At 42.7% G+C, this 20,028-nt stretch overlaps 1 protein-coding gene across 3 annotated transcripts; it reads left to right on the top strand.

Moving 5' to 3' along the window:
- The first annotated feature begins 1,156 nt into the window (after positions 1-1,156).
- LOC111138802 (CD48 molecule) lies at positions 1,157-19,820 on the top strand. 3 transcript variants are annotated; one of them, XM_022490702.1, is made up of 4 exons: positions 1,157-1,344; positions 14,002-14,301; positions 17,537-17,803; positions 19,478-19,820. In XM_022490702.1, exons 1-4 carry the CDS (start codon positions 1,281-1,283, stop codon positions 19,555-19,557), a joined length of 711 nt encoding a protein of 236 aa, XP_022346410.1. In that variant the 5' UTR covers positions 1,157-1,280; the 3' UTR covers positions 19,558-19,820. The 3 variants fall into 3 exon arrangements, with proteins under 3 accessions (XP_022346410.1, XP_022346409.1, XP_022346411.1); XM_022490701.1 differs by lacking the exon at positions 1,157-1,344 and adding an exon at positions 1,351-1,529; XM_022490703.1 differs by lacking the exons at positions 1,157-1,344; positions 19,478-19,820 and adding exons at positions 1,351-1,529; positions 18,945-19,325.
- Positions 19,821-20,028: the final 208 nt, after the last annotated feature.

Genomic DNA, 20,028 nt, shown 5'->3' with positions numbered 1-20,028 from the left:
CCTCTCTGTCTCCTTGTGATCTCTGTCTGTCAAATAAATAAATAAAATCTTTTTAAAAAATAAATAAAAAATAAAATCTTCCCAAGCTAACTGCATTTCAGCTTAGCTCATTCTAGTCCTGTCTTCTCGTCTCTTCTAGTCCAAAGATTTACAGTAGCCCACGCTGCGGGGAGAGCTGAAGACTGGGGTGGATTGGAGCAGAACCTTGGTCTGACTCTGAGATTCAGTTAAAAAGTGAAGGCAATGATGCCTGCCGTTCTCACCTCCCAGGGCTCCAATGTGTTCGAATGAATGGGGTGTCAAGTGCAATTTAAGGCACTGAGCTGCCTCAGTTTCCCCATGCTGGTCCTTTTGGGAAGGGTATCTACTATGACAGGAGTTCAGAGGTTGAGGAGAGCAGTGTTTTTACTGGGCTCCTCTATGTCAAATCAGAAATGTCTCCAATTTGGGGCGCCTGGGTAGCTCAGTTGGTTAAGCGACTGCCTTCGGCTCAGGTCATGATCCTGGAGTCCCGGGATCGAGTCCCGCATCGGGCTCCCAGCTCCACGGGGAGTCTGCTTCTCCCTCTGACCTTCTCCTCGCTCATGCTCTCTCTCACTTTCTCTCTCTTCTCTCAAATAAATAAATAAAATGTTTAAAAAAAAAAAAAGAAATGTCTCCAATTCAAAAACAGCTATGAATATGCTGTATTAGGGACTGTGTCTTGCCTTATGGGTCCCCAAACTGGCCTAGGTGGGCAAATAATTCATTTAGATTCAAGAGGGATGGGCCTGAAATTTCTTAGACCATAAGGCTGGGAAATCCATTCTTCTGGGCCAAGTAATCTTGCTTTTTCTATTAATGTTCAGTAGCTCGGCCAGTGTTAAGTGTCCAAGCAGTGACTTTATGATGAAGGAGGAGGAGCCCGAGGGTGGGGCTTAGGGCATGGGAGATTTGATTTCCTAGATTTTCTGCTCTGAATGACACTTGTATATGACCTATTCCTCTCATGATTTGGGGTTGGCTCAGGCCAGAAATCCCCTGCAGACTTGGTGGGTACCTTCCAATTTTAATTTCTGCATTAATCAGGGTGACTCCTGCCTGGGAAACCAAAATTAGATATTCTCTACCGGGGGGACTTTAATCTTTTCTCCTCTTTTCTTTTTTGGACTTCAATCTTTTCTGAGCACTGACCCTTCCGAGAATCCAACAGAAGCTACGGATCCTCTCTCCAGAAAACAGAACCGACTGCACATTCAAACAAAATAGTTAATTTCATTGCTTCCGTACTGCTCTGAGATATGGGGCCTTCCTGTTTTCTGTCACCAGGCTCCACCCATGAGTTGCTGAGCATCAAAAAGATCAGTAAGTTTTCCTCTCACCTTGAACTGTGACTTCAATGGCTCTGGAGCCCTTGGTCTCTTCTTAGCCTGATTCCCACCTGTCTCCAGCGTTCCTGGGAAGTAACATGTGCTCCCAAAGCTTGAAGCCGTGTCTGGCTCTGGAACTTCTACTGCTCTTTCATTTGGTCTTGCCAACCAGCACTCAAGGTACTTCACACAAGTTGTGTGCATGTGATTGTGCATTGAAGGCTCGGGTGAGGTGGGAAAGGGGCTATGGGGTGGGGCTTAGTCCTCAAAGGGGAGTGTGGTCTCCAGACAGCAGATACTTCTGTGCTGGTAGGAGGGCTGTGGCGAGTTGGGGAAACTTTCTGAGCCTTGGAAAATCAGCCTCTCTCTTTCCCCAAGGGATCATGACAAAAAACAGGACCTCAGGGAGACGGGGAAGGAGGCCCCTCAGCTTTTGTTCCATGCTTTGTGGTCCGGGAAGATGTTTCATTTTGTTTTGCATTTTGAATAAGAGGAAGCTGCCTATTGATGGCTGCCACATTTTCTGCTCTGCTCGGTACACTGTGCTCCCTGATGCATTCTTCAGACCTCTGTTGATGCAAGGGATTATGTCCTGAACAAAGGTAAATGATGTTGTTGTGATCCCAAAGAGACACCTAAATTGTAGGAAAGAAAACTTGGAGAGGATTGCTTTCTCTAGAGTCTCTGAATGAGGGTCTGAGCAGAAGGCTGAGGCACCTCAGTATCAAAGGAGCTCTCAGCATCTAGTTGTTAGGAGTTGAGGGTCATTCCTCTGCCATGGGCTGTCCTGGTCCCCCTCATGTACCCGGGGACTGAGTTAGCTCTCCGTTTTGTTACAGCTGTTCACCTTCCAGTACCTTTTTTTTTCAGGTCAGCTGAGAAGTGAGAGTTAAGCTATTGTCTTTCTCACTACTCCCTTTAAGAGATACTCAGGTCTTTTTCATGTCAAAGGCTTTAGTGCTCACCACTATGGGGAGAAAAAAAAAAAAAAGAGTAAAAATGAACAAGCACGGGGAACCAACACAGCATCATAAAATTACGGTGTAACTTTTGGGAAGAGGAGACAGTCATGCTCATTCATGTCCTGTTGACCACTGCTGTAGGAACTCTCCGGGTGACAGTACTTTGGGTCTGGTTGATGACTGTGTACATCTAGACACACGATGTCTTCAGGACATTCCTAGCTGTGTGGGCTCCATGGCACTGACTCAACTCAGAACACGGATATGGCCTTGCGAGTGGGGGCTGATATGAAATATTAATCCAACTGTTGGGAAAAATAGTGCTGCTAAGAGAACTGGAGTATTTCAGGACTTTCTCTAGACACAAGGGCAATGTGTCTAAATCTCTTCATGCATAGATTATGCCCACAGATGGTCATCTTATCCCCAGTTTATGACTTCTCCCCTATTAATTGCTGTTTGCCTTGAAGGAGGTGCTTTCTCTGTTATGGTTAGGTTTTTCCTTCTGCCCAGGATTCACTGCACCATCCTCTCCTTCTGCCCCTTCTGTAGGCTTCCATTTTTATGAGACTTCCTCCTGTTAGCCTCCAGATTATGATGGTGAATTGCTTGTTCGAGTGTCTCCTTGAGAGGACATGAGGACAGAGACCATGTACAGTGCTAAACTTAGCAGAGTGCCTGGAACTTAGGCTGGGCTCAATAAATAATTTTTGAATATATGAATGAATGACTTCAAAGAACTTTCTTTCGGTCTCTATGTTTAGATCTTCCTGGGGTCATAGTGGTACTCTCCTCCCTGGTAAAGGATGCTTTTGTGGAAAAATCTGAGAAGTATTTTTAAATCTCCTCTTTCATCCCTCCTCAGGCTTTAGTCTCTCAGCACTCTGATTTTAGGTTCCCTCCACTACTGGGCATCTTCTCCTTCTGCTCATAGCACTTAGCAGAGTGCAGTGGAAGAAGCATGTACTGCATCAGAAGACCTTTGTTTTGTCTGGGTTCCAGGCTATGGGATTTTCTATAAATCATAAATGCTTCCTGGGCCTCTGCTTTCTCAACTCTATAATGGGTATAACAATATACTTCCCATTTCTTTCTTTTTTTTTTAAGATTTTATTTATTTATTTGACAGATATAGTGAGAGAGAGAATGCAAACAGGGAGAGTGGGAGAGAGAGAAGCAGGCTTCCCCCAAAAGGCTGACTTGGGGCTTGATCTCAGGACCCTGAGATCATGACCTGAGTCGAAGGCAGACACTTAATGACTGAGCCACCCAGGAGCCCTTTATGATTCCTGTTTCTTCAAGAGGTTATATCAGGATCAAATCAAATAAAGAATGTGCTTTGAAAATGTGACACACATAATCTGAGACAAATAAGAGCCTGGGAAGGACATAAGTAAACTTCAGAGCCCAAAGTTCTCTCATTACCCTCAGATCTGAATTTTTAATTGCTTTTAAAACATCTCCAGATTCTCCAAACATATGCCCCAAATCTGATTCATCATCTTTGTTCTGGCTATCTATTGCTGTGAAATAAGCCATCACATCTCTGCAGCTTAAATTAATAATCACTTATTTTGTGCACGAATGAGGGGGCAGACTATGCTCAGTATCTCCTGTGTGTGTGGTCAGATCATGGTGGGGCGTGAGGTCATCTCTGAGGTTTCTTCAGTCACATGGTTGGTGCCTAGGCTGAGTAATACTACAATAACCGTTTGTCTGATCTTCTTATATGGTAGCCAAACCTCCTAGGGTGAGTATCCTGACAGAAGTAGGCAGACACCACATGGTCTTTTCTAACCTCACTTTGTGAGTCATACTTCTGCTGTCTCCCACTCATTGAGGCCATCACCAAGGAGAGAGGATGGAGATACCACCTCTTGATGGAAAGAGTATCAAAAGTTTACTGACTTAAAACATTTTTATAATCTGCTATTCCTCTGCTGTTTGCTTTCTCAACAAATGACATCTCTGTGTCCAATTATTGAAGCCAGAATTCTGGAAGCCATCCTTACCTCCTTCTGTTTCCTTGCCTGTCATTTCCAGTGAGTAAGTCCTGTTAATTATACCTTCAAAAAGTCTCTCAAATATATCTAATTCCACCCACTTCTGCTGGCAGATCAAACCATCTGTCCTAAATCAAGACATTATTTTCTCTCATCCAATTACTATAATAGTTTCCTATCCTGCTTAAAAGCTCTTTTTTTAAAAACTCAGTTCTTCTCTCTGTCTACTATTTACCATACTGCCGTTGGTATAAATTTTCTAAAATGGTGATCTGTTTATTTTACTCTTCTTTTAAAAACTCATCAGTGGTCATCATAATGAACAAGAATTACAGCAGACACTGGGCATAAGCCTGCACTAGATAATGTGGTCACTTCCTACTGTTGGGTCCCCCAATAATGGGTCTATGGTCAAAGGAGCAAGACTGATACAAAGCGAAGGTCAAGCAAAGCTTTATTTCGCGCCAAGCATCAAGAATCAAACTGACGGTCAAACAGACTGGTCGGGGCCGCCCCTTACAGAGAGGGCGACCCCTCCCTGCCTCACAGACCAACTTTTATAGAGCAAAGGCCATGCGGTTGAGCCTGGCCACACACAGGTGGCCAATGACATAGCAATACACAGAGAAAGCTGCACAGTCATGCTAGGTCACACACGGGTGGCCAGTTGAACTACAATTCACCCCATAGTAGCTATTTGAACTAGCCTATCACCTTAGTCAGAATTGGCACCCACAAGGCACCCAAAAGGTGGGGCCCACACTCCTTGGTAGCTAGGGAGACAGTATGCGTACTTTACTGATTGGATGTCTCCACCTGACTCGACTCATCCCTGCATTTGGGCCGTTATCTCCACCTGACCTGACCCACCCTTGTATTTGGGCTTTGTTACCTGGGACTGATTTCCCGGACTTGCTTTTAAGTAAGTTCCCCAGGACGGGGGAGGGCAGGGTCAATTTAAGTTTTACTGCATAAACAACAAAATGGCTGTTCAACCGAGGTGGGGCTGCTCTGGCTAAATAGGCCTTACACTACCTTCCCCCATTTGGTGTTCTAATCAAATGCACTACTTCTGCTTCCTTAAGTGGACCTTGCTTTTGTGGTCTCTGAGCACTTGATACTTTTCTTCTCTTCTAGATGGAACATTGATTACTCTCAGTCCTCACCTTTACCTGGCTAATTTCTACTTATACTAATTCCCACTCACACTATTTATGGAAGCCACTCCTGACCCCTGAATTCAAGTGATATGCTCCCTTTGTATTCCATATTTTCCTTATCCTAATACTTAATCACCAATAGTGGTTAATTGTCTGTATCCACAAGAATGGAAGCTCCTTAAGATAAGGAGCTATGTCTCTTTCATTCTATGCATGGTGCCTACCACAGAACCTAGTTCACAGTAAGTGCTTGTTCTACATTTATTAGAAGAGTGAATAAATGAATAAATTGATGTACATATGTATATGTGTATGGATGGATGCATAGATAGAAGGAAGGGAAAAGGGAGGGAAGAAGGAAGTTGTGAATCGTTGTTTCTGTCAGGCTGGGATCTCAGCAAAGAATTTGCCTCCTATTTCACTAAAAAAATGGGGACTGGAGATCATAAAGCAGAGAACCTCTCAACTTGTTGCCTACCACCTCTAAACTACAGACTCTCTACATCCCCAACTGTCTTTTCCTCCTTCTCTTTTCCCTCAAAGGATAAAGTATCTCCCCTTCCAGGCAAGACCTGAGCCATTAACTCTTCTCTAAACCCCTTCTAGCCCAATGCCACTGGTCACCTTCTTTCTCTTCCATGTTTCCTTCTCCACTGGCTCCATCTCTTGACCTATTAAAGCTTATCTTTTCCTTCTTAAATAAAACTAAAAAATAAAACAAAAAAACTCTTTTTACCTTCCATGTCCCTCTACACAATGCCCTGCTAGTTTCCTTTCCATTCACACTGAAATGTCTTAGAATAGTTTACTTTTGTTCTCTCTTCTCTCTCAGCTTCAATTGAGTTCTTGACCCATTGCAGTCTAGCCTAGTAAACTCATTAGTTTTCCCATCTTAGGAAATAGTACTCTTGTCACCCATAACAAAACCTGGGGTCCTGATCTCTATTGCCAAATTACTTCCTTAAGGTAGGAAGCAGTTCAAGATGGTAACATAGTAAGATCTTGAACTCATCACCTTCCATGGACACAAATCAATGACTACACACAGTATAATTCTCTCTGAAAAGAACCTGAGAACTAGCTGAACAGCTATTCTAGAACAAAGGATAAAAGGGCCACATCAAGATGGTTAGGAGAGGCAGTATCACCAAAATCCCACCCTAGGCATGGCAACCCACCATTGGAAAGGGTTCCCACAAATATAGAGCTTCTTTCTGAAGGAACAAGGGTTTTTTGCCCTATATCAGGAACTCCAACTTGGGACCTGTACTGGAGAGACAAGCCTTACCTCAAATACTGAGCTTTGAAAACCAGTGGGGCTTATACCCAGGAGAACCATAGGACTGTAGGGAATGGAGATTCCACTCTGGAAGGGCTCACATGCAGATTCATTCATTCTACAAATCCACACAAAAGCACCATTTGAAAGGAGCCTATATCATATGTGAAGGAGATTAATTTGCTGATCTTAAAGGGTCCACCACAAAGACAAATCCTCTTGGGACTCTATCCAGGAATGGAGGTGCCAGTGGGTGTCATTTTTATGTTCTATCTCTAGCTTGCTAGTGCTGTTAGCTGCCATTTTTGCACTCTCACTCTAAACTGCTAGCACCTGCTCTGTTGTGCTGCTGATGCAGCTCTACCCTACCATGCTGCCTCCTCAGTGGGCTGGTGTTTTGTTCCCTTCCCACCCCATAGTCTCTCCAAACCAGCAAGCACATACACAGCTCACACAAGGAATGCCCCTTGAACACCCTCTTTGGTGATTCAGGGGGATTGTGTTTCTGGGTTCCATGGGTCTGAAGTAATCAGAGAGAGTGCAAGAGACAATCAGTTTAACCACAGTTAAATAATGAGATTCATCACCTACAGAGGCCACCATTTCAATACCAGGAGAGGTAGTTGTTTTGCCTGACACATAGAAAAAACACAGAGAATAAAGCAAAATGAGGAAACAGGGGAATATATTCCAAAGGAAAGAACAAGACAAAATCCCAGGGGCAAAACAACAACAACAACAACAAACCTTACTAAAATGGAGATAAGTAACCTGATAAAGAAAGTGTTCGAGAAATGGTCATAAAGATGCTCACTGAACTCAGGAAAAAAAGCGGATGAACACAGTGAGAACTTCAACAAAGAGAAAATATGAGGAAGTACCCAACACAGAAGTCACAGAGCTGAAGAATGTGACAATTGAACTGAAAAATGCACTAGAGATGTTCAGTAGCAGACTAGATGATATAGAACAAATAACTGGTGAACTGGAAAACAGGGCAGTGGAACTCACATAAGCAGAGCAGCAAAAAGAAAAAAAGAACTTTAAAAAGTAAAGATAGCTTAAGGGACTCATGGAACAACATCAAGTGGAATAATATTTGCATTGTAAGGCTCCCAGTAGAAGAGAGAAAGGAGAAGAACACTTATTTGAAGAAATAATGACTGAAAACTTTCTAACCTGGGGAAGGAAACAGACATCAGACCCAGGAATTCGGAGATTTCCAAATAAGATAAACACAGAAAGACTCACAACAAGACATTAAAATGTCAAAAGTTAAAGGTAACGAGAGAATCCTAAATACAGCAAGAAAAAAACTAGTTACATACAAGGGAACACCCACAAGGCTATCAGCAGATTTCTTAGTGGAAATTTTGCCAGGAGGGAGTGGCATAATATAATCAAAGTGTTGAAAGTAAGAAACTTCCAACCAGGAATATACTACCTGGCAAGATAACCATTCAGAATTGAAGGAGAGATATACTTTTCCAACAAGCAAAAGCTAAAAGAGTGCACCTCCACTAAACCATCCTTAAAAGAAATGTGAAAGGGACTTCTTTTTTTTTTTTTTTAAAGACTTTATTTATTTATTTGACAGAGACAGATCACAAGTAGACAGAGAGGCAGGCAGAGAGAGGGAGGGAAGCAGGCTCCCTGCTGAGCAGAGAGCCTGATGTGGGACTCGATCCCAGGACCCTGAGATCACGACCCGAGTCAAAGGCAGCGGCCCAAACCACTGAGCCACCCAGGCGCCCCTGAAAGGGACTTCTTTAATGTGAAGAAAATGTATGAAAGTAAAAGTCCCACTGGTAAAGGTAAATATATAGTAAAGGTAGCAGAATAATCACTTATAAAGTTAATATGAAGGTTAAAAGAGAAAAGTAGTAAAAAATATAACTGCAATAATTAGTTAAGGGATACACAAAATAAAAAGATGTAAAATGTGACATTAACAACATAAAATGTGGTAGAGGGGAGTAAAAATGCAGGGTCTTAGAAAGCAATCAAACTTAACTTGCACTTAAAGTAGACTGTTATATATATAGCCTGTCATACGTGAGCCTCATGGTTAACCAGGTTAAACACAAAACAAAAATCTATAATAGGTCCACAAAAGATAATGAGAAGGGAATCTAAGCATAACACTACAGAGAGTCATCAAACTAGACTTATTGTGGTGACCATTTTACAATATACACAAATGTTGAATTATTGTGGTGTACACCTAAAACTAATATAATGTTGTATGTCAATTATACTTCAGTTTTAAATATTACTTCCTTAAAAGGTTGTACAAGTTAGATAAATGGTTGATCCCATCAGAGAGCTCTTGGTAACTCCATATTAGTATCTTTAAAACTCATGTCTTTTCTTCCTTAATAATTCTATTAGAAGCCATGTGACTTGATTTTAAAGTGATGAGAACTTCTTTAGGATCTCTTTCGCTTTGCTGGTAGACCCTTTGGTATGAAATGATCACTTTCTTTGTTCTGTTTCCTTCCTTCGCCTTTTTAGTTTTGGTTTTCTACGGACAGGAAGCATGGCTAGGCACAGGAAAGAGCTGCTTCATTTTTCTATTGTAAACTGCACATAAACACAGTTACTTTATCCTTAGCATCCAGATACATAACCAAATACTTCTTCCTGTTAGAATTAACTTTCTTTACAGTTACTTCTCCTACCTTTGAACATAGGCAATTGTTAGGAAGGCGAATCAAAATTTTGTCAATTTACTTTAAAAATGAAAAAAAAAAACCCACATAAATATAGATATCAATTTATCTGAATTTAGTAGACAATTAGCAGCTAAACCACCATCTTTATACTCCAAATTATAGTACTTCATTTCCGCATTAATTTTGCAATCTATACTTGTAAAATTAATCCATATTTCTTCTTTAACTTGTGAATGAATTGTAGAATTCTTTCAGAAACTGTTACCCCTTTTTAAATGGTCAGTCAAGCATTCTTTCTATTGCTTCTATCTTCAGGTTTTTATTACTTTTCCAGGCTACCCTTTCATTAGATATTTCAAAACAAAATTCACTCTTCCATTTTCTGTTTTCAGGCATGATCTCAGCCCTTCTGAGGCTGTGGGATTAATATTTTAAGGTTTCTTTTAGCTGCTTTGCATTGACTTTTGATATCTGAAAACCTGAATGCCCTATTCAACACATTTCTATGTTGTTGGGGTTTTTTTGAGAATTCCTGGGCACCTGTTCCACTGCTCCTTGGCTTTCTTTGTCTTAATAGTCATCTTTTATTCATTCATTATTGATTTTATTCATTTATTATTATCAGGATCCAGCCATTAGACAGGGCCCCATTGGCCCAGTTTGGGCACATTTTCATATCTAAGAAACACAGTTCATTGGTTATAAGTAACTAAATAGTAACTCAGATTTCTATTTATAGTCTCTCAAAAGATGTTAAAGGAAATCCAATTAATAAACTACAGCAACACTTCCTACACTCATCTTTCCTGTCCTCTCTAGTCTTCTCAAACCGTCCCATCCATCTGCTGCCCAGACAGTCTTACAGTTTTGAGCCCCAATGTGCTAACACCCCTATTTCCTAAACCAGCTTGAGTGACCTTGGTATTTGCTTATCTTTTCCTTTCCTCCCTGCCTCATCAGTCCAAATGGGTCTTAAGAAGTAAACAAGAGGGAAAAGCTGAGTGGAAAGTAAAAATATGAAAAATGTTTTTGACTAGCAGGAGGTTATGAAAAGAAGACAGGGAGCACTTACATAAATATATTTTGTCACTGTCGTCCATTCACCCATTGTCTGCTAAACTCTTAATGTCAACTGAGTACGGTGGGGATTCAAAATTGAGCAAGATACTGTCTTTGCCTTTGAGAAGCTTACAAAATTAGTGACTGTGTGTCTGCTGTAGCTTCTCCCTGTCCCTTACACTAAATTTTAAAGTTCTTTTGATCATCTTGGGAATACCCTTGCCAAATATAATATCTTTGTCCTTATAAAGCAGTTTTTTGTCCTTATAAAGCAGATTCCATTCTCACAAGGAGAAAGGATAGAAGATATAACTGGACCTGGATCATAACTTGAGTCTATGTGCTGTGTATTCTTCATTCTTTCTCATTAGATGTATCCTTCTTTCCCCTTCCCCAAGGAAGCTTCAGGGAAGTTGACTGTTCTGATGGAGGTACTGGGACCTCTTTTCATCACATGTCCTATGTCAGTGACCTGGTTTTGTGTTATCTCTTGTGCATACCGACATCCTTTATTTTTAGACCATTAGGCTACAAGTGAAAGCTGATTCAGGAGCTGCTACTTTTTTGTTTTTAATTTTAGGCCCCTTCTTTCACATTCTTCAATCTTTCAGATTCACATATGAATATCCATTTCTAAAAAAAAAATATCATTAGTCTAGTCCTTGTTTTACCACTGTTTTGGTATAATAAGTTCAACAGGTAATTGTTAAACATCTTAGTAACTTAGGCATAGTACTGGGTGTTATGGATACAAAAAACAATGTAGGTAATAATAATAAAAAAATACATGAAATTTATTGAATGCCTATTATTCTTCCAAGTATTATTCTAAGTACTTTACTTTTATTAGTTGATTATTTGTATTGTTATATTCTAAGCATTTTATTAATGAAACTCTGTATTAGACTTTTTCAGAGAAACAGAATATATATATTTCTATATATAAATATATAGAAAGAGGTTTATTATATATATATGTATGTATACATATATATAAAAATACATAGAAAGAGGTTTATTATGAGGGATTGTCTCATGTAATTATGGAAGCATAACCCATACTGTGTACTTCTCTGTGTGGAGAAGTCTCACAACCTGTCATCTACAGGCTGGTGGCACAGGGAAGCTACTGGTAGAGCTCCAGTCCAAATCTGCAGGCCCAAGAACCAGGAGACCCAATGGTGTAAGTCCTTGTCCAAGTCCAAGGCCCAAGAACCAGGAACACTAAAGTCCAAGGGTAGGAGAAGATGGATGTCCCAGATCAAGCAAAAAGTAAATTAGCCCTTTCTCTGCTTTTTTGTTCTTTTTGGGCCCTCAATGGATTACGGTGCCCATCGCATTGGTAAGGGAGATCATTTTTACTCAGTTTACCTAATCAAATGCTAATCTCTTCTAGTAACACCCTCACAGACACATCCAGAAACAATGTTTTACCAGCTATCTGGGCATCCAGTCAACGTGACACATAAATTTAACCATTATGAACTCTATGAGATAATAACTAAAAGAAAGACAGAGAGGGTAGGTAACATGCTCATGTTTACATAGCTAACAAGTGGTAGAGCCAGGATTTGAACTGAGGCAGTGTGATTTCAGAGCACATGTTCTCAACTCTCACACTTTAATGGAAAACGAATTAAACTCAAAGGACTCATTCCTTTCTTTAGGAAGCTTATACTCTGGTGATCGAGGCAGGTAGGAGACATCAAATATCATTTCAATATGACATGATTGCGAAGATATGGACATGCACAGGATGTTGTAGCTTTCCCTCCTCTTGTCTTCACTACCTATGTGTACTGATTCCCAAAAGATCATTCTGGTGGTCGGCTATCACTTCTTACTGAGAAATAAAGAGGGGGTTAGTTGTGAGTTGTGCTATCTTCCTGAGCATATGTCTGACACTTATTGGAGAGTTTGCCAAGGATGACTTAGGCCAGTAGATCTTACCCAGAATGGGGGTGGGATATTTGGCAATATCCGGAGACATTCTGATTGTCACAGCTGGGAAGGGCTACTGGTCTCTAGTGGGCAGAGGCCAGGAATGCTGCTGAACCTCCTGCAGTGCACAAGGACAGCTCCCACAACAGAGAACCCTAAAATATCAATAGTGCCAAGGTTGGAAAACACTGATCTGGGCTATCTATTGTCATCACTTCTTTTAATTCACATGGAAGCAAGTAGCAGAATGAGAACAAGTCTAGAATCTGTGTCTGGTGATTTTAAAATCCTGAAGAGAATGTCCTGCTGGGCTGCGTGCTCCGAGAGGCAAAGCCTCCACCTGCATTGCTGACGCCAGAGCCTCTCACAGTGCCAGGCACATAGTGTTTGTTCAAGTACCATTACGGGCACTGAGTTGGTTATGTCCCAGATAAGAAAGTGTGTGGAATGGACCAACCAGAAGCGCTGTGACCAGGAATGCCTGAGTATGTCTGCCTATGCACTAGGCACAGGGTAGGTGCTCAATAGACTGTTGAAGGCAGAGACAGGTGGTGGGAAGGATTAATAACTAGAAACTTGAAAGCCCTGGGGACACAGGCATTTTCAGTCTTTTAACAGTTGAAGAGAATGCTTTTGGAAAGGACAGATTTGTGGAAAGTGAACAGCTGGATATGTATACATGATGTTGAACAATATGACTGAGGTTTTGAGGGACAGTAGAGGAGGCCAGAGTAATACAGGTTGTATTTCTTTTTCTTCTCCAGGTAGCTTCTTTCCACTGTTCTTTCTCAGCCTAATTATATCCACCTCCTTTGTTCTTCTCCCTCTACAAAGATTCAACACACCTCCTTTCATCTTGCATCTTCCTTGCTGTCATCTTTTCTTTTCTTTGCCTTAACCAAACAAGGTTTGGGCACCCTCATGAAATAAATAAATAAATAAATAAATAAATAATAAATAAAAATTTAAAAAAGAACAGCAAACACAAATAGGAACAAAAGCGAATTTAGTTAGAATGAGAAAAGAAACCCAATGTATCACACATTTTAAAAGCTAAGAAATACTATAAAAATTACAAATCCCAGAAAAATAGCGACTACTTTCATTAATGAAATGCCTTCATGCTTCTATCATAATTTGCCACTGAATAGCTCTGGTTCCCATTCACTTTAAACTTTGTTTCTTCTCTACTTCCTGCCTACTGCTAGAGAAGTAAATTAAAGCAAGAGGGAACACAAGCCCAGAAGAGGGGATGTGACTTGTCATCATTTTATTTGAAAATCTACTGGTATGAGAGCAAGGGAGAGAGTTGGGGCCAGCATCAGTGTCCTTTTTCTTTATCTTCTGGGGGAGAACTAGAAGGATTATCAGCAACACACCCTACCCCCATACCCACCCTCAAGCTCCAACTTTTACTGCATTCTTGATCAGAGGCCAGACCCCCTGGTGAAGACCATACTTACTGTTTCCAAGCAGAAACTTCTTCTCTCTTCTCCATCCCACCAGCTCAGGCAGAAGCTTTGCCCGCTGGGCCCCTCTGCCTTTCTAAGATGGCTCTCACTCTCATTGACAGGTCATTCAGAAAATCGGCTGACTGCCATCTCTGGCACCAACGTGAGTCTGCAAATCTCCAATTTGCCTGCTAAGTACAAACAACTCACCTGGTTTTACACCACCAGTCAGAAGATTCTAGAATGGGAGTCCAACCAGACTATTCTCTTCAACTCTAAGTTTAAGGGCAGGGTCAGTCTTGGTCAAAGCCATGATCTGTGCATCCATAATGTCCAGAAAGAGGACAGCAACACCTATATCCTCAGGGTGTTGATGGAGTCTGGGACAGAGAAGGAGTGGCATATCCCACTGGAGGTATACGGTGAGTTTTGGGGAGTCCCACTCCAGGACCCCGGAGGGACCACTGGGAGGTTTCCTAGGGTTCATGGGGGCTCTCTCTGGGAGGAGGATAGAGAAACCTCAGGACAGGCTTCATTAATTTCCCCTGGAGCCACTTCCTCTGGGGAGTAACCCTGGGCCAGCAGAGCCCAAACTGATAGCCTGAGGACATTTAAAAGTTCTTCTGATGTTAGTGATCTGAGATGTGAAGAGAGGGAAAACTATAGAAATGATTTCCTATTTTCTTGATGCTCTCCTGTGATCAACCCAAATCAGTTCTGAGCTCATCTTAATAATATACCTGAACACAAACTTCATCAGACTTAAGGAAAAAGTTACAAGAGACACAGAATGGGGCAGGAGCTGTTAAAAGAAGGTGTTTTGTTTTTTTTTAATTTTTCAAAATGGATAGGACAAAAACTTCCACTCACAGCTCTAGCCTAACCAATATGTGGAGAATAAGGACTAGGATATCATACTTGGAATCAGACAGACCTGGGTTAAAAACGTTGGTTGCTAGCTCACTTCCTAGCTGTGTGATCTTGGAGAAAGATCTTAACATTTCTGTGCCCGTATTAGGTAAGTTTCTTTTGATGGCAAGTAAAAGAAGCCAATTTGATGTAAATAAATTTAGCAAAAAGAAAGAAAGAAAGAAAGAAAGAAAGAAAGAAAGAAAAAGAAAAAAGAGTCTATTAAAGAAACGAGAACTATTTAGAGCAATTCAAGGAACTGAGAAGAGTTAGGAAGGGCTGAACAGTGGGAAGAAAGAGAACCAGGGCCAGCCCCGAGTCCCCGGCCTCAGGAATCTGTGGACTATGCCTCCGGATCACTGCCATGTACATGACTTACCTCTCAGAGTCTAGACTTTTGTAACTCTGGGTTTAAATTCTCAGAATTTAAATAGAAATTAAAAGAGAGAAACTGATTAAGCCAACTTGGTTCAAATATGTGTACTGATTGAAATACTTATGGCCCAAAGGGTCAGAATTTAAGGCAGAAACATGGTTCCTGGGGAGACCTCTGTGGTGTTGAGGTAGACAAAATTAAAGTAGAAGGGTGGGCAGGCATCCACGACAGATATCTACCCAAGAACCTCATCTTATGAAGATAATGACATCTTCCTTTTAGGGTGTTATGAGAATCAAAGCAGATAATGGGAATGAAACATAAAAAATGAAAATAAGGGGTTTTTCCCAAACCAAATCATTCTACCATCCAGTTTCCTTCTACCAGATGATTACCAAAAATATAAACACAAAATCTCTACAGAATACTCAGAACATATCTGTAATCTTTCTTCCCCAAAACAGTGTAAATGAAGAGTGTCTTCTATAACCCACCCACTAGATGGTTCCTGTTCTAAGAGGCTGGAAGCCTCTTCTCACATGCTTCCCTCAAGTCACATGGCCTGAAAATTTGGGAGGTTCTGGGAACAGGAAAAGATTCAAAGTCTCTTACAGTGGTGTTAAGAAAAGCCCAAATTTATATCATTTACCAATTTTTTTAAAAGATTTTTTTAATTTATTCATTTGACAGATAGAGATCACAAGTAGACAGAGAGACAGGCAGAGAGAGAGGAGGAAGCAGGCTCCCCGCTGAGCAGAGAGCCCGATGCGGGGCTCGATGCGGGGCTCGATCCCAGGACCCTGGGATCATGACCTGAGCCGAAGGCAGAGGCTTTAACCCACTGAGCCACCCAGGCGCCCCTCATTTACCAATTTCTGTTGTAATTACTCCCACCACAGCCAACTCCAAGTTAGCAGTGGTTTCACAATCAGCTCGCAACGATTCTGGATATTTTAAATTCCATAAGCTGGTGTGACGTAAGCACACCTGCCTGGGCATACGACCCTCAGGATGAGATTAGCAGAAATCTCATTCTTCAGTACAGTCCTTGAATTTCTGATAGCTCCAAGGAGATGTCTTAGAGCCAGACCACCCCAGCTAGCTCAATGAACCCCACCACAAACCACCCAGTGCGTGCTGCTAGCCATGTGAAATGCGGAAGATGTATGAGGCGAGAGGTTAGACGACAGGAAATGGCAAAAAATAGTATGAAAATTGCTCAGTTCAAGCATGCAGGGAAAGTCCAGCAGTCTCAGGGGGGTTCACATAGAAGATGGGGCTAGAGTTCCAGAGGCCAGAAAGATGGAACTCCCATTGCCCCCCACACACTTGCAGCCAGACGTGAGCTCTGTTCTGGTCAATTCTTGGCACATCTAATCCTTTGACACCAAAGCAGCACTGATTCTGCAGGTGTTTTACCCATGGGCAACATGAAAAGGCCCGGAGGATTTCAGAACAAGTGGCCCTGGCAAAGGAAGCAGCAGATGCTGGGATTATCTTCCATTCCGTCTGGCGACAAGACGACAGCAGTAACGACTATATGACCTCCAACATGCACAGAACGCTCGTGCCCCATGGACAGCGTCCCTTTATCTCACTAACATGGTTCTATGGGGTACAGTCAGTTTACCCATGGGAAGGAAATTCAAGGGGTTACTTGTCTCGATAATGTCACTCCAAGTCCAAGACCTAGGCTGATTTCACTCCAAAGCTGCTGCTTTGTCCTTTGTATATCATAACCGCTCCATCCATCCATCCATCCATCCACCCACCCTTTCATCAGATACTTACCGATTCCTATCAGGTAAGCATTGTGCTAAATCCTGAGACACCAAAGTTAGCAGACACAGTTCATCACGGCTGACGTGTGCTGGGGGTTATATGAGCTTCTTCTCATGAATCCAGGAGAGGGCTTTGCCGTGGGCAGGGTAGTATCTCTTACTCCAGGACTCTCGCTGAATATGAGCCCAAGAGCTCCTGATGGGCAGGTGGGCCACGGTGCCAACTGTGGGCTGGCACTGGAGAAGGAGGCTCACATAACTTAGTTGAGATACCAAGTCTGACCCCAGGAGATCTCTGCTGCTTTTTCTGGCCCACAGAGACTCAGAACCCCATTTTGTTTCTGGGTGCACAGCTCCCCCTCCTGGATCCATTTTAGCTTCACCCCCAAGCAGTAGCCCTTCCAGTCTGAACCTCCAGAGGGCCAAGCTGGCTCCTCCTGTAGGGGCCTCTTCTCCACCGCACCAGTTTCCGCGGCACTCAGGGCTCCTCCCTAGCTCCCTTTGTGTTTTGTTGGCTAAACACTCAAAGCATAACTGCCTCATGAATGCATGAACTCATGTCTCATCTTGCAACGTCCTCCTGATCTTCAGATCCTGTACCCAAACCTGAGATAGAAATCCAGAAGACACAGGAAGTGAACAATAGATGTCACCTACAGCTCTCGTGCAGGATCCCGGACCGGCTCATGAACTATACCTGGTATAGGGACTCAGGGCCCTTTTCAACAGGGCTTCAGAATTCTGTGCTTGAAATCGTCGTTGAGCCAAATAACTACTCCACGTTTTACACCTGCCAAGTCAGCAACCCCGTGGGCAGCAAGAATGACACTGTCTATTTCACCTCACCTTGTAAACTGGGTAAGAAGTGTTCCCGAGGGAGCTGGGGGTGGGGTGGGGGTGGGGGGCTAGGGCAACTAGTTTCCTTTTGGATGAAATGAAGGAGGGTGTGGGGAGCCTGTTCAGTCCCCTGCTCAGGTGGAGGATCCCAAATGCATCTGTGAGACCTGAGAGGCTTGGGTTCTACCTCGGGCTCTTCCACCAGCTGTCATCAAGCTTACCTGGCTTTTGTGGAGTTCATCGTCCTCGCCTGCAAAGGGTGGCTGGAACTCCTACCCTGCTCCAACAATGCATGGTCTTAGAATCCGGGGCCGGGTGATTGTAGGACAATCTGAGCTGTCAGGGGAAAAGTCCAAGTGGAAGAGCAGACCAGACACAGTTGAGCAGGTGCATGAAGGGTTCCTGGCAGACAGCTTAAATCAGCAAAGGGAAGAAGGGCCAAGTAGATGAGCACAAGCAAGAACAAGGATGGGACAGGGGTGAGGGCCTTATCCTAAGGCAGAGACTCTCTGCTCTTTAGAAACACAGACTCTGGGTTTCATGTTTCAGTTTTCTCTGTCTCTTGGGAGGACGCACTCACTTGAGCATCACTGCCGGCTCTCTATCAAGCCTACGCAGGTCTGATAGTGGGATAGCCAGGATGGGGCAAAAAGCTCAGAGGTTTTAGAGTCAGGTACCTGGGGTTAATCCTGGGATTGTCACTTAATAGCTAAGCAAGTGACTTAGCTTCTCCAAGTTATGCCCTTCTCTAAGTTGTATCCTTCTTAAATACCAGACAAAATAGTAATCCTTATGCTGTTAAGAGGACTAAATGAGACAGTACAGATACCCTCTCTAGAACAGTGCCCGACAGGTCTCCAGTGAGTGGTACTGAAATTAAAACCAGTTTCTTCAATTCTGGAGACACTAGGGACTGGCAGGAGCCCTCAATAAATTTAGATTACTACCCCCAGCATTCTGGGTCTTGTACTTTCCACACCCCTGGGACGACATCCCTGAGTATACAGATCCACACCCTTCCAGAATAACTCATTTGCCTGAGTTCCCTGTCATGCCAGTCATCAGGGACCATGGCCCCCAGGGACAGTGCTCTTTCACAGTCTTCCTAGACCCAGTCTACTCTCCCACCTGTGCTGATTTCTTCACCTCTGTTCCCACACAGGGACAATGGAACCTGGACATTCTTCTTCATTCTTCCCACCTGACTTGCCATGCCTCTTCTAGTCTGTCCTGCCACCACAGACCCTATGTGACAGTTTGGTATCTGACCATGAGACCACCTTCATATCAACACCACATCCTGAGATCCAGAAAAAGAAAGAGAGACAGTCCCTGTCCTTTATAAAATGAGGGTGACTGCTCATCTACAATGAGGATGAAAAAAATACTAAGGCCATTTTTTTGGAAGGGCAAGTCCAATCTTTTCACTCTTTAGCCACCCAAATTGTCCTAGAAAAGCATCCCTCATTTCCCTCCCCTACTGTATCACTCATTCCCTTTTTCATTTTCTGCTTCCTTTCCTATCCTCTCCTCTTACTCCTTCTCTCTCCTTCCCTTCCTATCAGTCTTCCCCTTCCTTGTCTTTTTCCCTCTTGGTATAGATGGGATGTGGGGTGGCGAAATGGAGAGGGGATGTAGTCTTACCTTCCCGAAAGTCCAGACATTCAAGCATTTGGAGTTTTCTTGCTCTTCCAGGCAGATCCTCTGCAGTAGCTTGGACTGTGACATGGCTAATTATCATGGTACCCATTGTTCCTGGCCCCCTCTGGACCTGAGACGAGCTCTTCTAAATCAAGACATTATCCAAGACAGGAGCTCTGACTACACGGGATGATAGAAAGTGTGCTATTAAAACATCTACAAGGATTTCCAAGTTAACTCTTTAAAAACTACAGTAATATTTTATTTTATATCTTCTACTTATTTTCCAACATAATTGCATCGATACTCCTATATTCTTCCCACCAAAACACGTGATCACATTATGCAATGTTTTCTTGTTTAAATAAACGACGTGACCATCAATGTCAAACAGTCAGACCATGTCTACTCCATTGGCCTGAACAAATGCCATACAAAGGAGAAGAGCCTGGGACCATAGGCTCCTATGTGTTCGTGTGTCCGAGGTGTTAACTTGTGCTGTCTCTGACTCTTGCTCCCACATCCATGCCAAATCTCCTGGGGTTCCAGCTCCTCCCCCCAAGTTCTGGCCTCCTTTCTGAGGGGCATGCTCTTTAGGTTTCCTG

This window comes from Enhydra lutris, unplaced genomic scaffold, assembly GCF_002288905.1.
Source record: "Enhydra lutris kenyoni isolate GAN:26980312 unplaced genomic scaffold, ASM228890v2 scaffoldscaffold94, whole genome shotgun sequence".
Classification (NCBI taxonomy): domain Eukaryota; kingdom Metazoa; phylum Chordata; class Mammalia; order Carnivora; family Mustelidae; genus Enhydra; species Enhydra lutris.
Note: the sequence above shows the minus strand (reverse complement) of the source record. Positions and strands in the feature narration are given on the sequence as shown.

Excerpts from the sequence above, each read along its gene's own strand:
- LOC111138802 (XM_022490701.1), top strand. The coding sequence starts at position 1,448 with ATGTGCTCCCAAAGCTTGAAGCCGTGTCTGGCTCTGGAACTTCTACTG. Across the intron at positions 1,530-14,001 it reads CTTGCCAACCAGCACTCAAG|GTCATTCAGAAAATCGGCTG; the intron begins GTACTTCACACA and ends TCTCATTGACAG. Across the intron at positions 14,302-17,536 it reads TATCCCACTGGAGGTATACG|ATCCTGTACCCAAACCTGAG; the intron begins GTGAGTTTTGGG and ends CCTGATCTTCAG.